Below are 14,599 nucleotides of genomic sequence, written 5' to 3'. Positions count from 1 at the left end.
CATTTGCAAATGTTGTAAACACTGATACCGACACGGATTCTGATTCTCGTGTCGACAATAGTGAATCCAGAGAGATAGATCATAAATTGGCAAAAAGTATACAATATATGATTGTGGCTATAAGGGACGTGTTGGAGGTTACAGAAAGCACTCCTGTACCTCAGGAGAAAGCTTATTTATGTAAGGAAAAGAAATCCAAAGTCACGTTCCCTCCTTCACATGAACTAAATGCTCTGTTTGAAGGGATGTGGGTGAATCCTGATAAAAAAATGTATATTCCCAAAAGGATTCACATAGCTTATCCTTTCCCGGTTGAAGACAGGAAAAAATGGGAGTCACCCCCTGTGTTAGACAGTGCACTTTCCAGGTTGACAAAGAAGGTAATTCTCCCTGCTACTGGCACGGCTTCTCTTAAAGAGCCGGCAGACCGCAAAATGGAAACGACATTGAAATCCATTTGTTACCAATGGTATACTGCTCAGGCCCACTATTGCCTGCGCATGGGTGAGTCACGCTATTGAAAAATGGTCAGAAAGCGTGTCATCAGAAATTGACACGATTGATAAAGATGAGATACGCCTTAAGTTAGGGAATATCAAGGACGCTGCCACCTACAAGCTGGAAGCAATGAAGGATATTGGACTCTTGAGTTCACAAGCCGCTACCATGGCAGTATCTGCTAGGCGGGCGTTATGGATTCGCCAGTGGAACGCGGATGCAGATTCCAAAAGAAACATGGAGTCTCTCCCATATAAAGGTGAGGCCTTATTTGGCGATGGCCTGGATGCGTTAGTCTTGGCGGCTACCGCAGGTAAGTATACATTTTTGCCCTCTGCGCGTGCACCGGCTAAAAAGACCTATCACCCGCAAATGCGGTCCTTTCGGCCCAATAAATACAAAAAGACGAGAGGTTCCCCCTTCTTTGCAGGTAGGGGAAGAGGAAAGAAGCCCACACCGGCTCCAGGTTCCCAAGAGCAAAAGTCTACCCCTAATTCTGCCAAATCCCCAGCATGACGCTGGAACTCCCTTGCGGGAGGCCGATCGGGTGGGGGCACGTCTCAAACTCTTCAGCCAGGAATGGATTCTGTCTGGCCTGGACCCCTGGGTGTTGCAAGTAGTATCCCAGGGATACAAACTAGAGTTTCAAGACGTTCCCCCATGACGATTTTTCAAATCGACCTTGCCAGCTTCTCTGCCAGAGATAGAAGCAGTAACAGCGGCTGTGAGGATACAGGGTTCTTCTATTCACTCAGACACAGAGCCGAAGAAACCAAAGTGATGGTTTATTTCTCACAGCACACAGGAATAAATAATTCACAGGAAACAGAAGTAAATATAGCCCAGAAACAGTATACAGGTAGCAGTCCAGATAGTAAGTCCCAGTAGAGGATTTAGGTCCACAGCAATTCCGTGCAGAAGTTCCAGTTAAACAGGTCCACACAGGAGAACTATCACTGAGTCCACACAGCAGTGATAGCAGATTAGTCCATGCAGTAGTAAGTACATATAAGTCCACACAGCACTGGTGATGCATTCCACAAGGTACCCTGGCAGAGAATCACCCCTTAGCCAGAGTCCTGCAACTAACATGCAGAGCTGACCCGCGCAACCTCTTTTAAAACCTTACAAATGCCCATCATGCCGCGCTCACCTGGGGAGGAGACGCAGGTTCCTGATTGTTGGGACCCCACCTCAGGTATTTCCCTACTCCTTACCACAGCTGGCCTTCTCCTGCTGACCACATGCTGGGTCAGGCTCCGCGTTGTCTGTGAGAGACAAGGATGTAACAGGACAGTAAACAGAAGGAACAATGACAGGGAAATTGGGTTAAGTCCTGATTGTCCCCTGTGTAGGAGAAGCTTCAAAGAGACATTACCTGGTCCTCAAATGTATTTCCTGTGTGACCATATGAGGATCATAGATGGACTCAATAGGCATAGCAATGATAACTTGTAATAACCTCATACCAGACTGGCATCATCCTACAATAACATGACAGCACTAGGTGCCAGGTCACAGCCCACCTGTATTTACCTGGGTAAGATTATAGTTCAGAATATATAGGCTAATGGATGAACACACACATGGGGTAATAGTGACACAAGCCAGAGAGACATGGAAACAGAAGGAATAAAAGGACATTAAACGCTATACAGATTGAAACACCACAAATACAGTATTAGCCCCTGCCTATATCTTTACAGCGGCAATCCAAAAATTATGTCAAGACCAGGTCATAGTCCTGGTACCGTTGTCACAACAAGGGCGGGGTTTTTTATTCAAGCCTCTTTGTTCCGAAGCCGGACGGCTCGGTCAGACCAATCCTAAATCTAAAAGATCTGAATTTCTTCCTGAAAAGGTTCAAGTTCAAGATGGAATCACTTCGGGCGGTGATTGCCAGTCTGGAGGAGGGGGACTACTTGGTGTCGGTGGACATAAAGGATGCTTACCTGCATGTTCCCATTTATCCTCCTCACCAGGCTTATCTGAGATTCGCGATTCAGGATTGCCATTACCAATTCCAGACGTTACCTTTCGGTCTCTCCACGGCGCAGAGGGTATTCACCAAGGTGATGGCAGAGATGATGGTCCTCCTCATCAGAACGGCATCAATATAATCCCTTATCTGGATGACCTCCTGATAAAGGCGAGATCCAGGGAGCAGTTATTACAAAACATATCCCTCTCCCTGTCAATACTCCAACAACACGGTTGGATCATAAATTACCCAAAGTCACAGTTGGAACCGACGACAAGGTTGTCTTTCCTCGGAGTGATTCTGGACACAGAAGTTCAGAGAGTATTTCTTCCGCTGGAAAAGGCTCTGGAAATCCAGAAAATGGTTAAACAGATATTGAAACCTTCAAGTGTGTCGATCCATCAGTGCATTCGGTTGTTGGGGAAGATGGTGGCGGCCTAAGAGGCCATACAGTTTGGCAGGTTCCATGCCAGAGTATTCCAGTGGGACCTGTTGGACAAGTGGTCGGGGTCACACCTACACATGCACAGAAAGATAATCCTGTCGTCAAAAACCAGGATTTCGCTCCTGTGGTGGTTGCACAGCTCTCACCTGCTAGAGGGACGCAGGTTCGGGATTCAGGACTGGGTCCTAGTAACCACGGATGCAAGTCTCCGAGGCTGGGGAGCAGTCTCTCAGGGAGAAAACTTCCAGGGACGTTGGTCACAACAGGATGCCTGCCTTCACATAAACGTTCTGAAGCTAAGAGCCATTTACAACGGCCTTCAACAATCGGTACATCTTCTTCAAAACCGTCCCGTGCAGATCCAGGCGGACAATGTAACAGCAGTCGCATACATAAACGGGCAGGGCGGAACGAAAAGCAGAGCGGCAATGGCAGAGGCGACAAAAATTCTCTGCTAGGCAGAAAAACATCTACAAGCTCTATCAGCAATATTCATTCCGGGAGTAGACAACTGGGAAGCAGACTTCCTCAGCAGACACGATCTCCATCCAGGAGAGTGGGGCCTCCACCAAGAAGTCTTCGCAGAGGTGGCAAGTCTTTGGGGAGTTCCTCAAATAGACATGATGGCGTCTCGTCTCAACAAGAAGCTTCAGAGATACTGTTCTAGGTCGAGAGACCCTCAAGCAGTAGCAGTGGATGCACTCTTGACCCAGTGGGTGTTTCCGTCAGTGTATGTTTTCCCTCCACTTCCACTGATCCCAAAAGTACTCAGGATCATTAGAAAGACAAGAGTTCGAGCAATCTTCATTGCCCCAGACTGGCCAAGAAGGGCTTGGTACCCAGATCTTCAGCAGTTACTCATAGGAGATCTTTGGCCTCTTCCTCGGGAGGACCTGCTGCAGCAGGGGCCGTGTGTGTACCAAGAATTACCGCGGCTACGTTTGACGGCATGGCTGTTGAGCGCCGTATCCTAGCCAGGAAGGGTATTCCTAAGGGGGTCATCCCCACCCTTATTCAGGCCAGAAAGGGAGTAACGTCAAAACATTACCACCGTATTTGGAGAAAATATGTGTCTTGGTGTGAATCCAAGAAAGCTCCTACGGAAGAGTTTCACTTAGGACGTTTTCTCCATTTTTTTGCAGGATGGTGTGGAGACGGGCCTACGATTGGGATCAATCAAGGTTCAGATCTCGGCCTTGTCAGTGTTCTTCCAAAAACCATTGGCCTCTCTTCCAGAGGTTCAGACCTTCGTGAAAGGGGTTCTGCACATCCAGCCTCCAGTGGCACCATGGGACCTTAACGTGGTATTGCAGTTCCTTCAATCGGATTGGTTTGAGCCTCTACAAAAGATAGTTGAAGTTTCTCACTTGGAAAGTGGTGATGCTTTTGGCATTGGCATCCGCAAGGCGGGTGTCGGAATTGGGGGCCTTGTCTCACAAGAGCCCTTACCTGATTTTCCATGAAGATAGGGCAGAGTTGCGAACTCGCCAACATTTTCTTCCAAAGGTGGTTTCTGCTTTTCACATAAACCAACCTATTGCGGTGCCAGTAGTTACTGACACATTCACTGATTCAAAGTCTCTAGATGTGGTTAGAGCTTTGAAAATCTATAGATTGTAAGCTTGCGAGCAGGGCCTTCCTACCTCTGTCTGTCTGTTTTTACCCAGTTTTGTTCTATTACTGCTGTTCTAATTGTAAAGCGCAACGGAATATGCTGCGCTATATAAGAAACTGTTAATAAATAAATAAAATAAATATGTTGCTAGAACAGCTCGTATACGGAAAACAGAGGCTCTGTTCGTCCTGTATGATCACAACAAGATTGGCTGTCCTGCTTCCAAGCAGACTATTGCACGTTGGATTAGAAATACGATTCAGCAAGATCATACTATGGCTGTATTGCCGTTACCGACGTGGGTAAAGGCCCACTCCACTAGGAAGGTGGGCTCATCCTGGGCGGCTGCCCGGGGGGTCTCGGCATTACAACTTTGCCGAGCAGCTACTTGGTCAGGGTCAAACACAATTGCTAAATTCTACAAGTTTGACACCTTGGCCGATGAGGACCTAAAGTTTGGTCAATCGGTGCTGCAGGGTCATCCGCACTCTCCCGCCCGTACTGGAGCTTTGGTATAGACCCCATGGTCTTGATGTCATCCCCAGCATCCTCTAGGACGTATGAGAAAATAGGATTTTGATAACCTACCGGTAAATCCTTTTCTCCTAGTCCGTAGAGGTTGCTGGGCGCCCGTCCCTGTGCGTACTTTACCTGCAGTTTAGTTATTACAGTTACACAAGCTGTGTTAACTTGGTTTCAGCATGTTGCTGCAATTAGTTCATGCCTGTTGGCGTGTGTTATGTTGAATGCCATGTGTGCGGCATGGTTGAGGGTGTGAGTTGGTAGATATCTCACCACTAGTTAAGTAATTCCTTCCCTCGAAATGTCAGTCTCCCTGAGCACAGTTCCTACAACTGAGGTCTGGAGGAGGGGCATAGAGGGAGGAGCCAGTTCACACCCAATGAAAAGTCTTTAGAGTGCCCATGTCTCCTGCGGATCCCGTCTATACCCCATGGTCTTGATGTCGTCCCCAGCATCCTCTAAGGACTAGGAGAAAAGGATTTACCGGTAGGTTATCAAGATCCTATTTTTTCCTCCTTATAGTAATGCCTCTTACACATTATACCACACACAGTAATGCCACTTACACAATATGCCGCACACCGTAATGCCACACACCGCAGTGCTCCTGACACATTAATCCACACACCGCAATGCCCCTGACACATTATTCCACACACCGCAATGCCCCTGACACATTATTCCACACACCGCAATGCCCCTGACACATTATTCTACATACCGTAATGCCCATGACACATTATGCCACACACCGCAATGCCCGTGATACATTATGCCACACTGTAATGCCCATGACACATTATGCCACACACACAGCAATGCCCGTGATACATTATGCCACACACTGTAATGCCACTTACACAATATGCCACACACCGTAATGCCCGTTACACATTATGCCACACACCGCAGTGCTCCTGACACATTAATCCACACACCGCAATGCCCCAGACACATTATTCCACACACCGCAATGCCCCAGACACATTATTCCACACACCGCAATGCCCCTGACACATTATTCCACACACCGCAATGCCCCTGACACATTATTCTACATACCGTAATGCCCATGACACATTATGCCACACACCGTAATGCCCATTACACATTATGCCCGACATTAAGGCTTCTAATTAATTTTAAATCACTTGCATGTTGTCAGGGTTCTTGTGCTCATTGCCAGGGGTTTCATGCACACAGAAACCTTGTAATATCACTGCTGAGACTAACCCAAACTAAATGCTGCTATCACGCCCCGTTTGGAGGGTCCGTATAGCGTTGGGTGTGGGCTCCGTCACACTCCATGCAGCTGCTCAGAGGCAAAGATGGAGGTATTGGCGCCATCAGCTCTCCCGCGTACGGCCGCGCACAGCCGTACCTATTTAGAGCCAACACAAACTGTAACGTTACATTGTTCTCCAATATACTCAGTAATATACACCTGCATTGTGCTGATTATTGGGTGTAGTATGGCTGACCGGCGGTCTCCTGACCGCCGGTCAGCTTACCGACGCCGGGATCCTGGCAGCATACCGACGCCGGGATCCCGGCAGGGAGGGGCGAGTGCAGCAAGCCCCTTGCGGGCTCGCTGCGCTCGCCACGCTGCGGGCTCGGTGGCGACCTACGGTCGCCACGAGTTCTATTCACACTCTATGGGTGTCGTGGACACCCACGAGTGGAAATAGTCCCTGTTGGTCGGCATGCCGACCATCGGGATAGTGGGGGTCAGGATGCTGGAGGAGGTCATGTGACCGTCGGTCTCCCGACCGTCGGTCACATGAATACCACCCCTGATTATTGCTGCTATCACCGCACCTAGTTAGAGCCAAATAAACTGACAGTCAAATTATGCTCCAATATGCTCCATCAGTATACACATGCATTGTGCTGATTTAAATAAGTGTGGTGATGGCTGCAAAAATCAGCACAATGCAGGTGTATATTACTGATGGAGCATATTGGAGCATAATGAGGTTGTAGCACAGCCACATTATGCTTCATCAGTAATATACATGTGCATTGTGCTGATTATTGCGGCTGTCACCTCATACACACATCACACAGAAGCCATGTATTATCACAGAGGACTAACCCAGACTAAATGGATCCGTATGGCGTGGGGTGCGGGCTCCGTGCAGCTGCTCAGGGGTGGAGGAGGTTCTGTAATGGTGCCATCAGCTCTCTAGTGTGCGGCCACGCTCAGCCACGCACGACCTTGCATAGCTGCGCATGCGCACACTCCCCGAGTCCCCTTTCATGTTCATATGCCGGGCGAGCTACGCTGATTACAGCGGCGAGCGACGGGTTGGCGACCGCTGGGCTAAAGGAACGTTGTAGTTTTCAGTTTAGCAACTAAAGTAACAGACACTTCCGCTGCTACTGTTACACACTTGGTTACCTTGATGGAATAAAGATACAATACTATCCTTTTTAGTTGATTCCTTGAAAAGAAAAAACACAGAAGTATCCCTGCACTATTAGTGCATATTGAGAGTATATAAGTGCACGTCTGCTGTTGGTGTTAGGTGCTGATTGTGACCCTGGTGCCGTAAGACATTGCAGAGAGATGACAGCAGATTCTCCAATGAGAGAGTACTGAAATGAAAGATGTGTTCAAAGAATCAACCAATTAGGATAGTATTGTATCTTTATTGTATCTTTTCTCTTACGTCCTAGAGGATACTGGGGTCCACATTAGTACCATGGGGTATAGACGGGTCCACTAGGAGCCATGTGCACTTTAAGAAATCAATAGTGTGGGCTGGCTCCTCCCTCTTTGCCCCTCCTACCAGACTCAGTTTAGAAAATGTGCCCGGAGGAGCCGGTCACGCTATGGAGAGCTCCTGAAGAGTTTTCTACTTTCATTTTCTCTGTTTGTTATTTTCAGTCACGGCTGTTTAGGCACCAGCCTGCCTGCTTCGTGGGACTTAGGGGGGAGGACGGCCCAACTTCCTATAGAGTTAATGGTCCTGTTTCTCTGCTGGCAGGACACTGAGCTCCTGAGGGAGCTATTCGCAAGCCACACCATGGTGCAGTGTACCCCGCCTGCAGCACGTCGCCACCCCCTAACAGAGCCCGTAGAGTGGTGAGTACAACGCTGACGCCCCGGTAATGTGTCTCCAAGCACCGCCCCCGTCGCGTCACCGGCAACGTCACCAATCCGGCAATGTGCCCAGGCTGGTGAGTCTGGTGTAAAAGGGGGCTGATGCAGGTCGCAGCCGGGTAGCTCCCGCATCAGGGTTCCCGGCTGCGACACGCTTTCTTTAGTGTAAAAGCGGTATTAGAGATATCACTAAGGTACTTAGGGTGGGGATCCTGTTGCAGATTTTCAGTCTTTTTTTTGTGTGTCCTATACACTGAAACTCCTACGAAATGCCCCTGACAATCACCCATATCTCTTTTGCCCCTCCTGCCATCCCAACCAGGGTAGCATGTGTATTTATGCCCCTTACCATTATCTGCTTTCTGTCCTGCACGAACCCAAGTATTTCCATTTTTTTTATTTTATTTATTTATTTATTTTTTTAGGGGTGGGTGTTGTCCACTACTTGTAATATCAACTTGAATTAAAGTTCTATAAATATATGTACTGTCTGCAATCTCTCAGTAGTAGAGAGGATGGTATGAGGGGTGCTGAAGATTTCTGCAATTCCGCATTTTTTTCCGGAGGAGGGGGGTTTATTTGGTGATTTGTTTATAATGACATTTATTCCTCGATTAAACGTTTAATATAAAATCTAATTTTATATTCCCTGGCCTTATTTTCCTGTAGCCAGATAGAGCACAGGAGGGTATTGCCCAAGGTCTAACCTAAAGTTCCTTTTATAAATATTAAGAATACGTTTTAGAACGTTTAACACCTAATCCCTTCTGCTTGTGTCTGAGCATAATATTTCTAAATGTACGTAATGCAAGTTTAAAGCAGAAGCTGAAATGTGAATGCGTAAGTCTTTCTTCCCTACGGTTTAATTTTGGTGAGTGATGAAGATAATAGATATTGCTAACGACGTGTCCGTATATGGATATTATTTCACGTCTTTGGTGGAGGAGAGACGCTGCTTTGGGTCACACCAGGCGCTCGGGGCTACATTGTATCCCTGGTGTAAGAGCTGGAAGCTATACGACATTCACATCTCGTACACATTCATGAACAGCTGCACTTGCTGGGGGGAAAGTTCCACATTCAGTAGATGCAGAGGCCGCGGAACCTTATCTCCCGATCTGCAGCTACTAATTGTTAGTTACTAACCTCAGCTTTCCATAACGTACTGTACTTAGGGGGGTCATTCGAGTTGATCGCTAGCAGATTTCAGTCACTGCGCAGCGATCAGGCAAAAAATCGTCACTTGTGCGCATGCGGCGCAATGCACACGCGGGTCGTACTATTACAACGAACAATGTAGTTTCACACAAGGTCTAACGATGCATTTCAGTCGCACTGCTGGCCGCAGAGTTATTGACAGGAAGAGGGCGTTTCTGGGTGTCAACTGACTGTTTTCAGGGCTGTTCAAAAAAAACGCTGGCGTTCCAGGAAAAATGCAGGCGTGGCTCGGTGAACGCTGGGCGTGTTTGTGACATCAAAACAGGAACTGAACAGTCTGAAGTGATCGCAAGCGCTGAGTAGGTCTGAAGCTACTCTGAAACTGCACAAAAATTATTTTGTAGCCGCTCTGTGATCCTTTCGTTCGCACTTCTGCTAAGCTAAGATACACTCCCAGTGGGCGGCGGCATAGCGTTTGCATGGCTGCTAAAAACTGCTAGCGAGCGATCAACTCGGAATGACCACCCTAGATACAATGCTAGCAAGCTGCGTATGACCGAAACTCAGACTGACCTCTTTACCCCCTACCACCCTAGCTTGGCCGTCTATCACACCCCTCAGCATATTTACTGCTGTAGTATTAATTGTTTCTGGCTAAGAATCCAAATAATAAAAAAATTAAATAATAAAATGGGAGCGATAGTCTTCTATTTAGCCTGGGGGTCTGGATCTCGCTATTGAGCCGTGGAATCCGCCTTTCTACTCCGATTCCAATGCGTGTCTGTGTATGCCGGTCTCCCGCTGCATTCTCCTTCCATCGCTCTAATTGGTATTTGTTCGGGAACCCGGCTGCGAAAATACCGACGCTGGAATCCCGACCAGGTCAGCATCCAGACGCTGGGATACCGACACTAAGGGGAGAGAGGTTAGGCTGCGGTAAGGGAGGGTTAAGGTTAGGGTGGTCGAGGGGGGTGGGGCTTAGAATATTTGCCACATCCCTGTTGGGATTGTAAACATCAGGATTCCAGCATGCCGTCCACCGGGATCACATACCGACCCTGTGAATACGTCTGCCGCAGTGCTATTATATTCTTTACTATCAGACTGTATAAGATTCTTTGGGCGAGATGTATGTATGGTTTGTTTGTTTATTTGTTTGTTTGGAGTTTCATTTTTATCATTGTAGTATTTTTGTGTTTTACAAACCCACTGGTCTTCCGCTCCTCTTAATATAGTTTAATAGGGCCCCCTATAGTAACTATAGGCGTTATTATATGTTACAGCAACAATAATTCACTCCCCCCCCCCCCCCCTTTTTTGGTTTTCAGGAATGTAGAGATAAGAGATCCAATAACACCCCGTTCACGCCCGCAGCTAAATCCCAGCTCTGTGCACTTGAACGCGCATCAACCTGGGATTGCTGCTTGTGTGCCTGCAATCTACCGTCTCTGGCCAAGGTCGGGGCTGAGACCCGGGAATTTGCCGGGTGTGGTTCATTAAGGCGACAGGCGACATGAGTTAGGTCGACATATGGTGGGTCGACCACACTTGTTCGACATGCATTAGGTCGACATGATCACTAGGTTGACATAGAAAAAGTTTGACGTAAGTTTTTTTCTACTTTTTTTGAGTGTCGTTTTCTTTGAAAAGTGACGGGGAACCCCAATTAGTGCACCGTGTCCCCTCCCACGGCTCGCTTCGTTCACCATGCTCCGGGCACGGTGCCTCGCTCCGCTACCGGTGCGCTCGGCACAGGTTACCGTTCCCAATTGTAGTCCACGTGGATCGTTAAGTATGAACAAGGTCAAAATTTTTTTTACAAATTGTGAAAAATTAATGTCGACCTTTTTTCCATGTTAACCTAACGTGGTCGACCCAATGTATGTCAACCTAACTCATGTCAACCTAATGACCGCCATCCCAATTTGCCACCTGCTATACCATCGCGTTCCCGGCAGCGTGGGTGAAAGCGGTACATATGTTGTTGCTGCATGCCCGGATTTTGTATAGAGATGTGTCCTCGTACATCATTGTGGCAGTCACACCAAACAGCACCTCTTTGTGCACCAGGTCCCATGAGGTTGTCCTCGGTGTGCTGAGGAGTGGAGGTCCTTAACATGTAATCTGTGGGAGGGGGGTTCTTAAATATTCCCAAACCGTAAATAATAGTCTCAAATCCTTCCAGCTCATTGAAGTTTCATGCGTGTATAGATACAACACAAGCAGTTCTATAGGGTGTGTGTTCTCAGACATTTCCACAATTCCTTTGAATATTGATCTTTGATACATCTGTTGGATGGGGGTTCTTATGCGCAATGACTGTCGCCTTCCTCACCTTCCTCTCCACCTCAAACACAATGGTAAGCGCAGTATCAAGAACCCTGGTGTGCAGCGTGAGGTAGGAAAAATATCACTTCCCCCAGACGTTCCGTCTTTCCTGCTGGTTCCGTCAGTGCTGGAGGTGGCGGTGAGTGTGTGACACTCTGCTATGTAATGATGGCTATCGGTACCCGCAATGAACACTATACACTGATGTATATACAACACCGTTTTATTTCATTACTTAAAGTCCCTGCCAGTGACTCGTATGGCGTCCTGCAGGTTGTGAAGCATGAACCAGTATCTGTTATAACGTCATTGGTCTCACACAGTATATTGAAAGGTCAACAAGTAGCGTGGTGGGCTCTTTGCAACGCGTTTCATGCGGTCTGGACTTTTTCATATCTCACGTCCTATATACACTGCCTTGCGCCTAAAAAGCGTTTTTGCCCCCCCCCCAAAAAAAAATCCAGTACTAGCGGAGTTGCGCAGGACCTGTGTCGGCTCACGTGCGCCAGGTATCTCCCTCTTTATAGCGTATTGAGCCTAAATGTATGAGGTCACGTCTGTAGTTGTTAATACATTTCGGAGGGGGATGCTGAGTCTCTTCAGAATGACTTAGAAGCATGGGCAGCCAAGTGTAAGGTAATGCACTGTGGTAGCAAGAACAAAAATACTACCTACATACTAAATGGGGATACTGTACTGGAAAAAGACTTAGGGGTTCACATAGATAACAAATTAAGCAGCAGTACCCAAAGTAGGAGTGCAGCAAAAAAGGCTAATAAGACATTAGCATGCATAAAACGGGGAATTGATGCAAGGGACGAGAGTATTATACTCCCATTATATAAATCACTAGTGAGGCCACATCTTGAATACTGTGTACAATTTTGGGCACCATACTACAAAAAGGATATCCTGGAGCTAGAAAATGTTCAGAGGTGGGCGACCAAACTAATCAAGGGTATGGAGACGCTGGAATACGAGGAAAGGCTTGCAAGGCTAGGCATGTTTACATTGGAAAAGAGGAGACTAAGAGGGGACATGATCAACATCTACAAATATATAAGGGGTCAATACACAGAGCTTGGGTGGGACCTGTTTTCTATAAAATCAGCACAGAGGACACATGGTCATTCGCTCAGGTTAGAGGAGAGGAGTTTCCGCACAATACAGCATAAAGGCTTTTTTACGGTAAGGACAATACGTGTTTGGAATTCCCTGCCTGAGAGAGTAGTAATGGCGGACTCAGTCAACACCTTTAACAATGGGTTAGATAAATTCCTAATGGGTAAGGATATTCAGGGTTATGGTGCGTAGTCGCACAGTATAGTTACTATGAAAAGAGGAATAAAACACAACGGCCGACATCAGCATCAGACAAAATTTAGAACAAAATAATCTTGCGTAGGAGATCACAAATAGGTTGATCTTGATGGACAAATTGTCTTTTCTCAACCTTAGATACTATGTTACTATGTATTTCGTACATGTAATAAAATAAAAATAAACAAATAGTAACGTTTCATTTCCTGCAGTACTTGTGTGATAACTGTCTTGTACTGAAATAAATCCTTTGTGTGGTTTAGATGACAGCGACGGTGGAGACAAGCAGAAGAAGCAGGCGGGGAACCCTCATGTTGAGCTGCGTAAGTACCACACCACTGTACCCCATAGGGGGCATTATACACGGTCCTTGTTGCAGCGCTTTGGTATGTGGTGCTCCTTTCTGCAGATCTAACAGTAACATGTTATGCAGAATTTCAATGTACAGTTATAAGACCGGGAATAGTCACTTACACAACTGATTATTATTATTATTATTATTACATTTTATTTATAAGGCGCCACATGTGTTTCGCAGCGCCGTACAAAGGACAGTACAGGGAGACAAAACTTAGCATTACAGTAAATAAATAACAGAAATAGAGTACAGGTAACAGAGCACCACACGTTTTCAAGACATAATAGAGCTAAGATGTAAGTATTGAGGGAGTGATCATCGTACTACTAGGGGCTGGCAGCCATAGATGGAGATGAGCCTTTACTAGCAGGATAAAGATGGTCATTGAGTAGGGGAGAGCTGCGAGTGAAATGTGTTGAGACGAGGGCTTAGATAACAAGAGCTAACAATCTAGTGGGGAGGGGCGACAGACAGATGACATGAGGTGCAGGCAAGTGGGAGGTAGCCAGATGGCAGTATGCAAGCAAAGCTGAGTTGTTCACGGCATGAGGCAGGGGGATGGAGGCGCGGCTTCAGCACTGGGTTATGCATCGGGAGGGTATGCTTTGATGAATAGGTGGGTTTTTAGTGCCCGTTTGAAGCTTTGCAAGGTCGGGGAGAGTCTAATGGAGCGGGGGAGCGCGTTCCACTGAAGGGGTGCAGCACGGGCAAAATCCTGAACTCGTGCATGGGAAGCAGTGACCAGGGCGGTGGAGAGGGGACGGTCATTACTCTTCATTTATGCATACAGCGTTTATTATCTGATCGTATCTGGATGTGGCATTTGTGGGGTTGGATCATCAGGACTGTGTGTGTGTGTCCCATAGGCACCCACGCGTTTCCTGGCATCATGCGTTGTGCCACTCGTCCTCTATGTGCCATTCAGTCTTTAGATGTATGATGTAACATCACCAGGTAGATGTGTGTAATGTACCAGGGAATGGGCTTTTGCAAGTGGATCGTCATTCCTTCATTTATCGTCTGTCTGAGGAAGTGATTGATCAACAGAAGTCTGACACAACGTATTTTTGTCAGCGAGTGGCCCTATTCACAGCCCTGAAGGTGTATGTCTCTACAGTTTCCTGTCCCCCTGCAGGTCTCTCTGTGCCTCTTTCCACGTCAGATCGTTCTTTATCTACTTGCAGTTATCTATCCACCTACTCTCTGCAATATTCTCTCCCTCTTTCCTCTCTATCCCCCCAACTGCCGTTTTACAGTACTCCTTTTAC

At 47.1% G+C, this 14,599-nt stretch overlaps 1 protein-coding gene across 3 annotated transcripts in view; it reads left to right on the top strand.

Moving 5' to 3' along the window:
- Nucleotides 1-14,599, top strand: part of PIKFYVE (phosphoinositide kinase, FYVE-type zinc finger containing) — a 290,094-nt gene that overhangs the window by 204,054 nt on the left and 71,441 nt on the right. For all 3 annotated transcript variants that reach the window (XM_063932710.1, XM_063932709.1, XM_063932708.1), the window contains one exon: nucleotides 13,237-13,296. In XM_063932710.1, coding sequence (XP_063788780.1) covers nucleotides 13,237-13,296 — 60 coding nt within the window. The remainder of the gene's footprint in view (nucleotides 1-13,236; nucleotides 13,297-14,599) is intronic.

This window comes from Pseudophryne corroboree, chromosome 7 (assembly GCF_028390025.1).
Source record: "Pseudophryne corroboree isolate aPseCor3 chromosome 7, aPseCor3.hap2, whole genome shotgun sequence".
Lineage (NCBI taxonomy): Eukaryota > Metazoa > Chordata > Amphibia > Anura > Myobatrachidae > Pseudophryne > Pseudophryne corroboree.
This window is presented reverse-complemented; position numbering and strand designations above follow the sequence as displayed.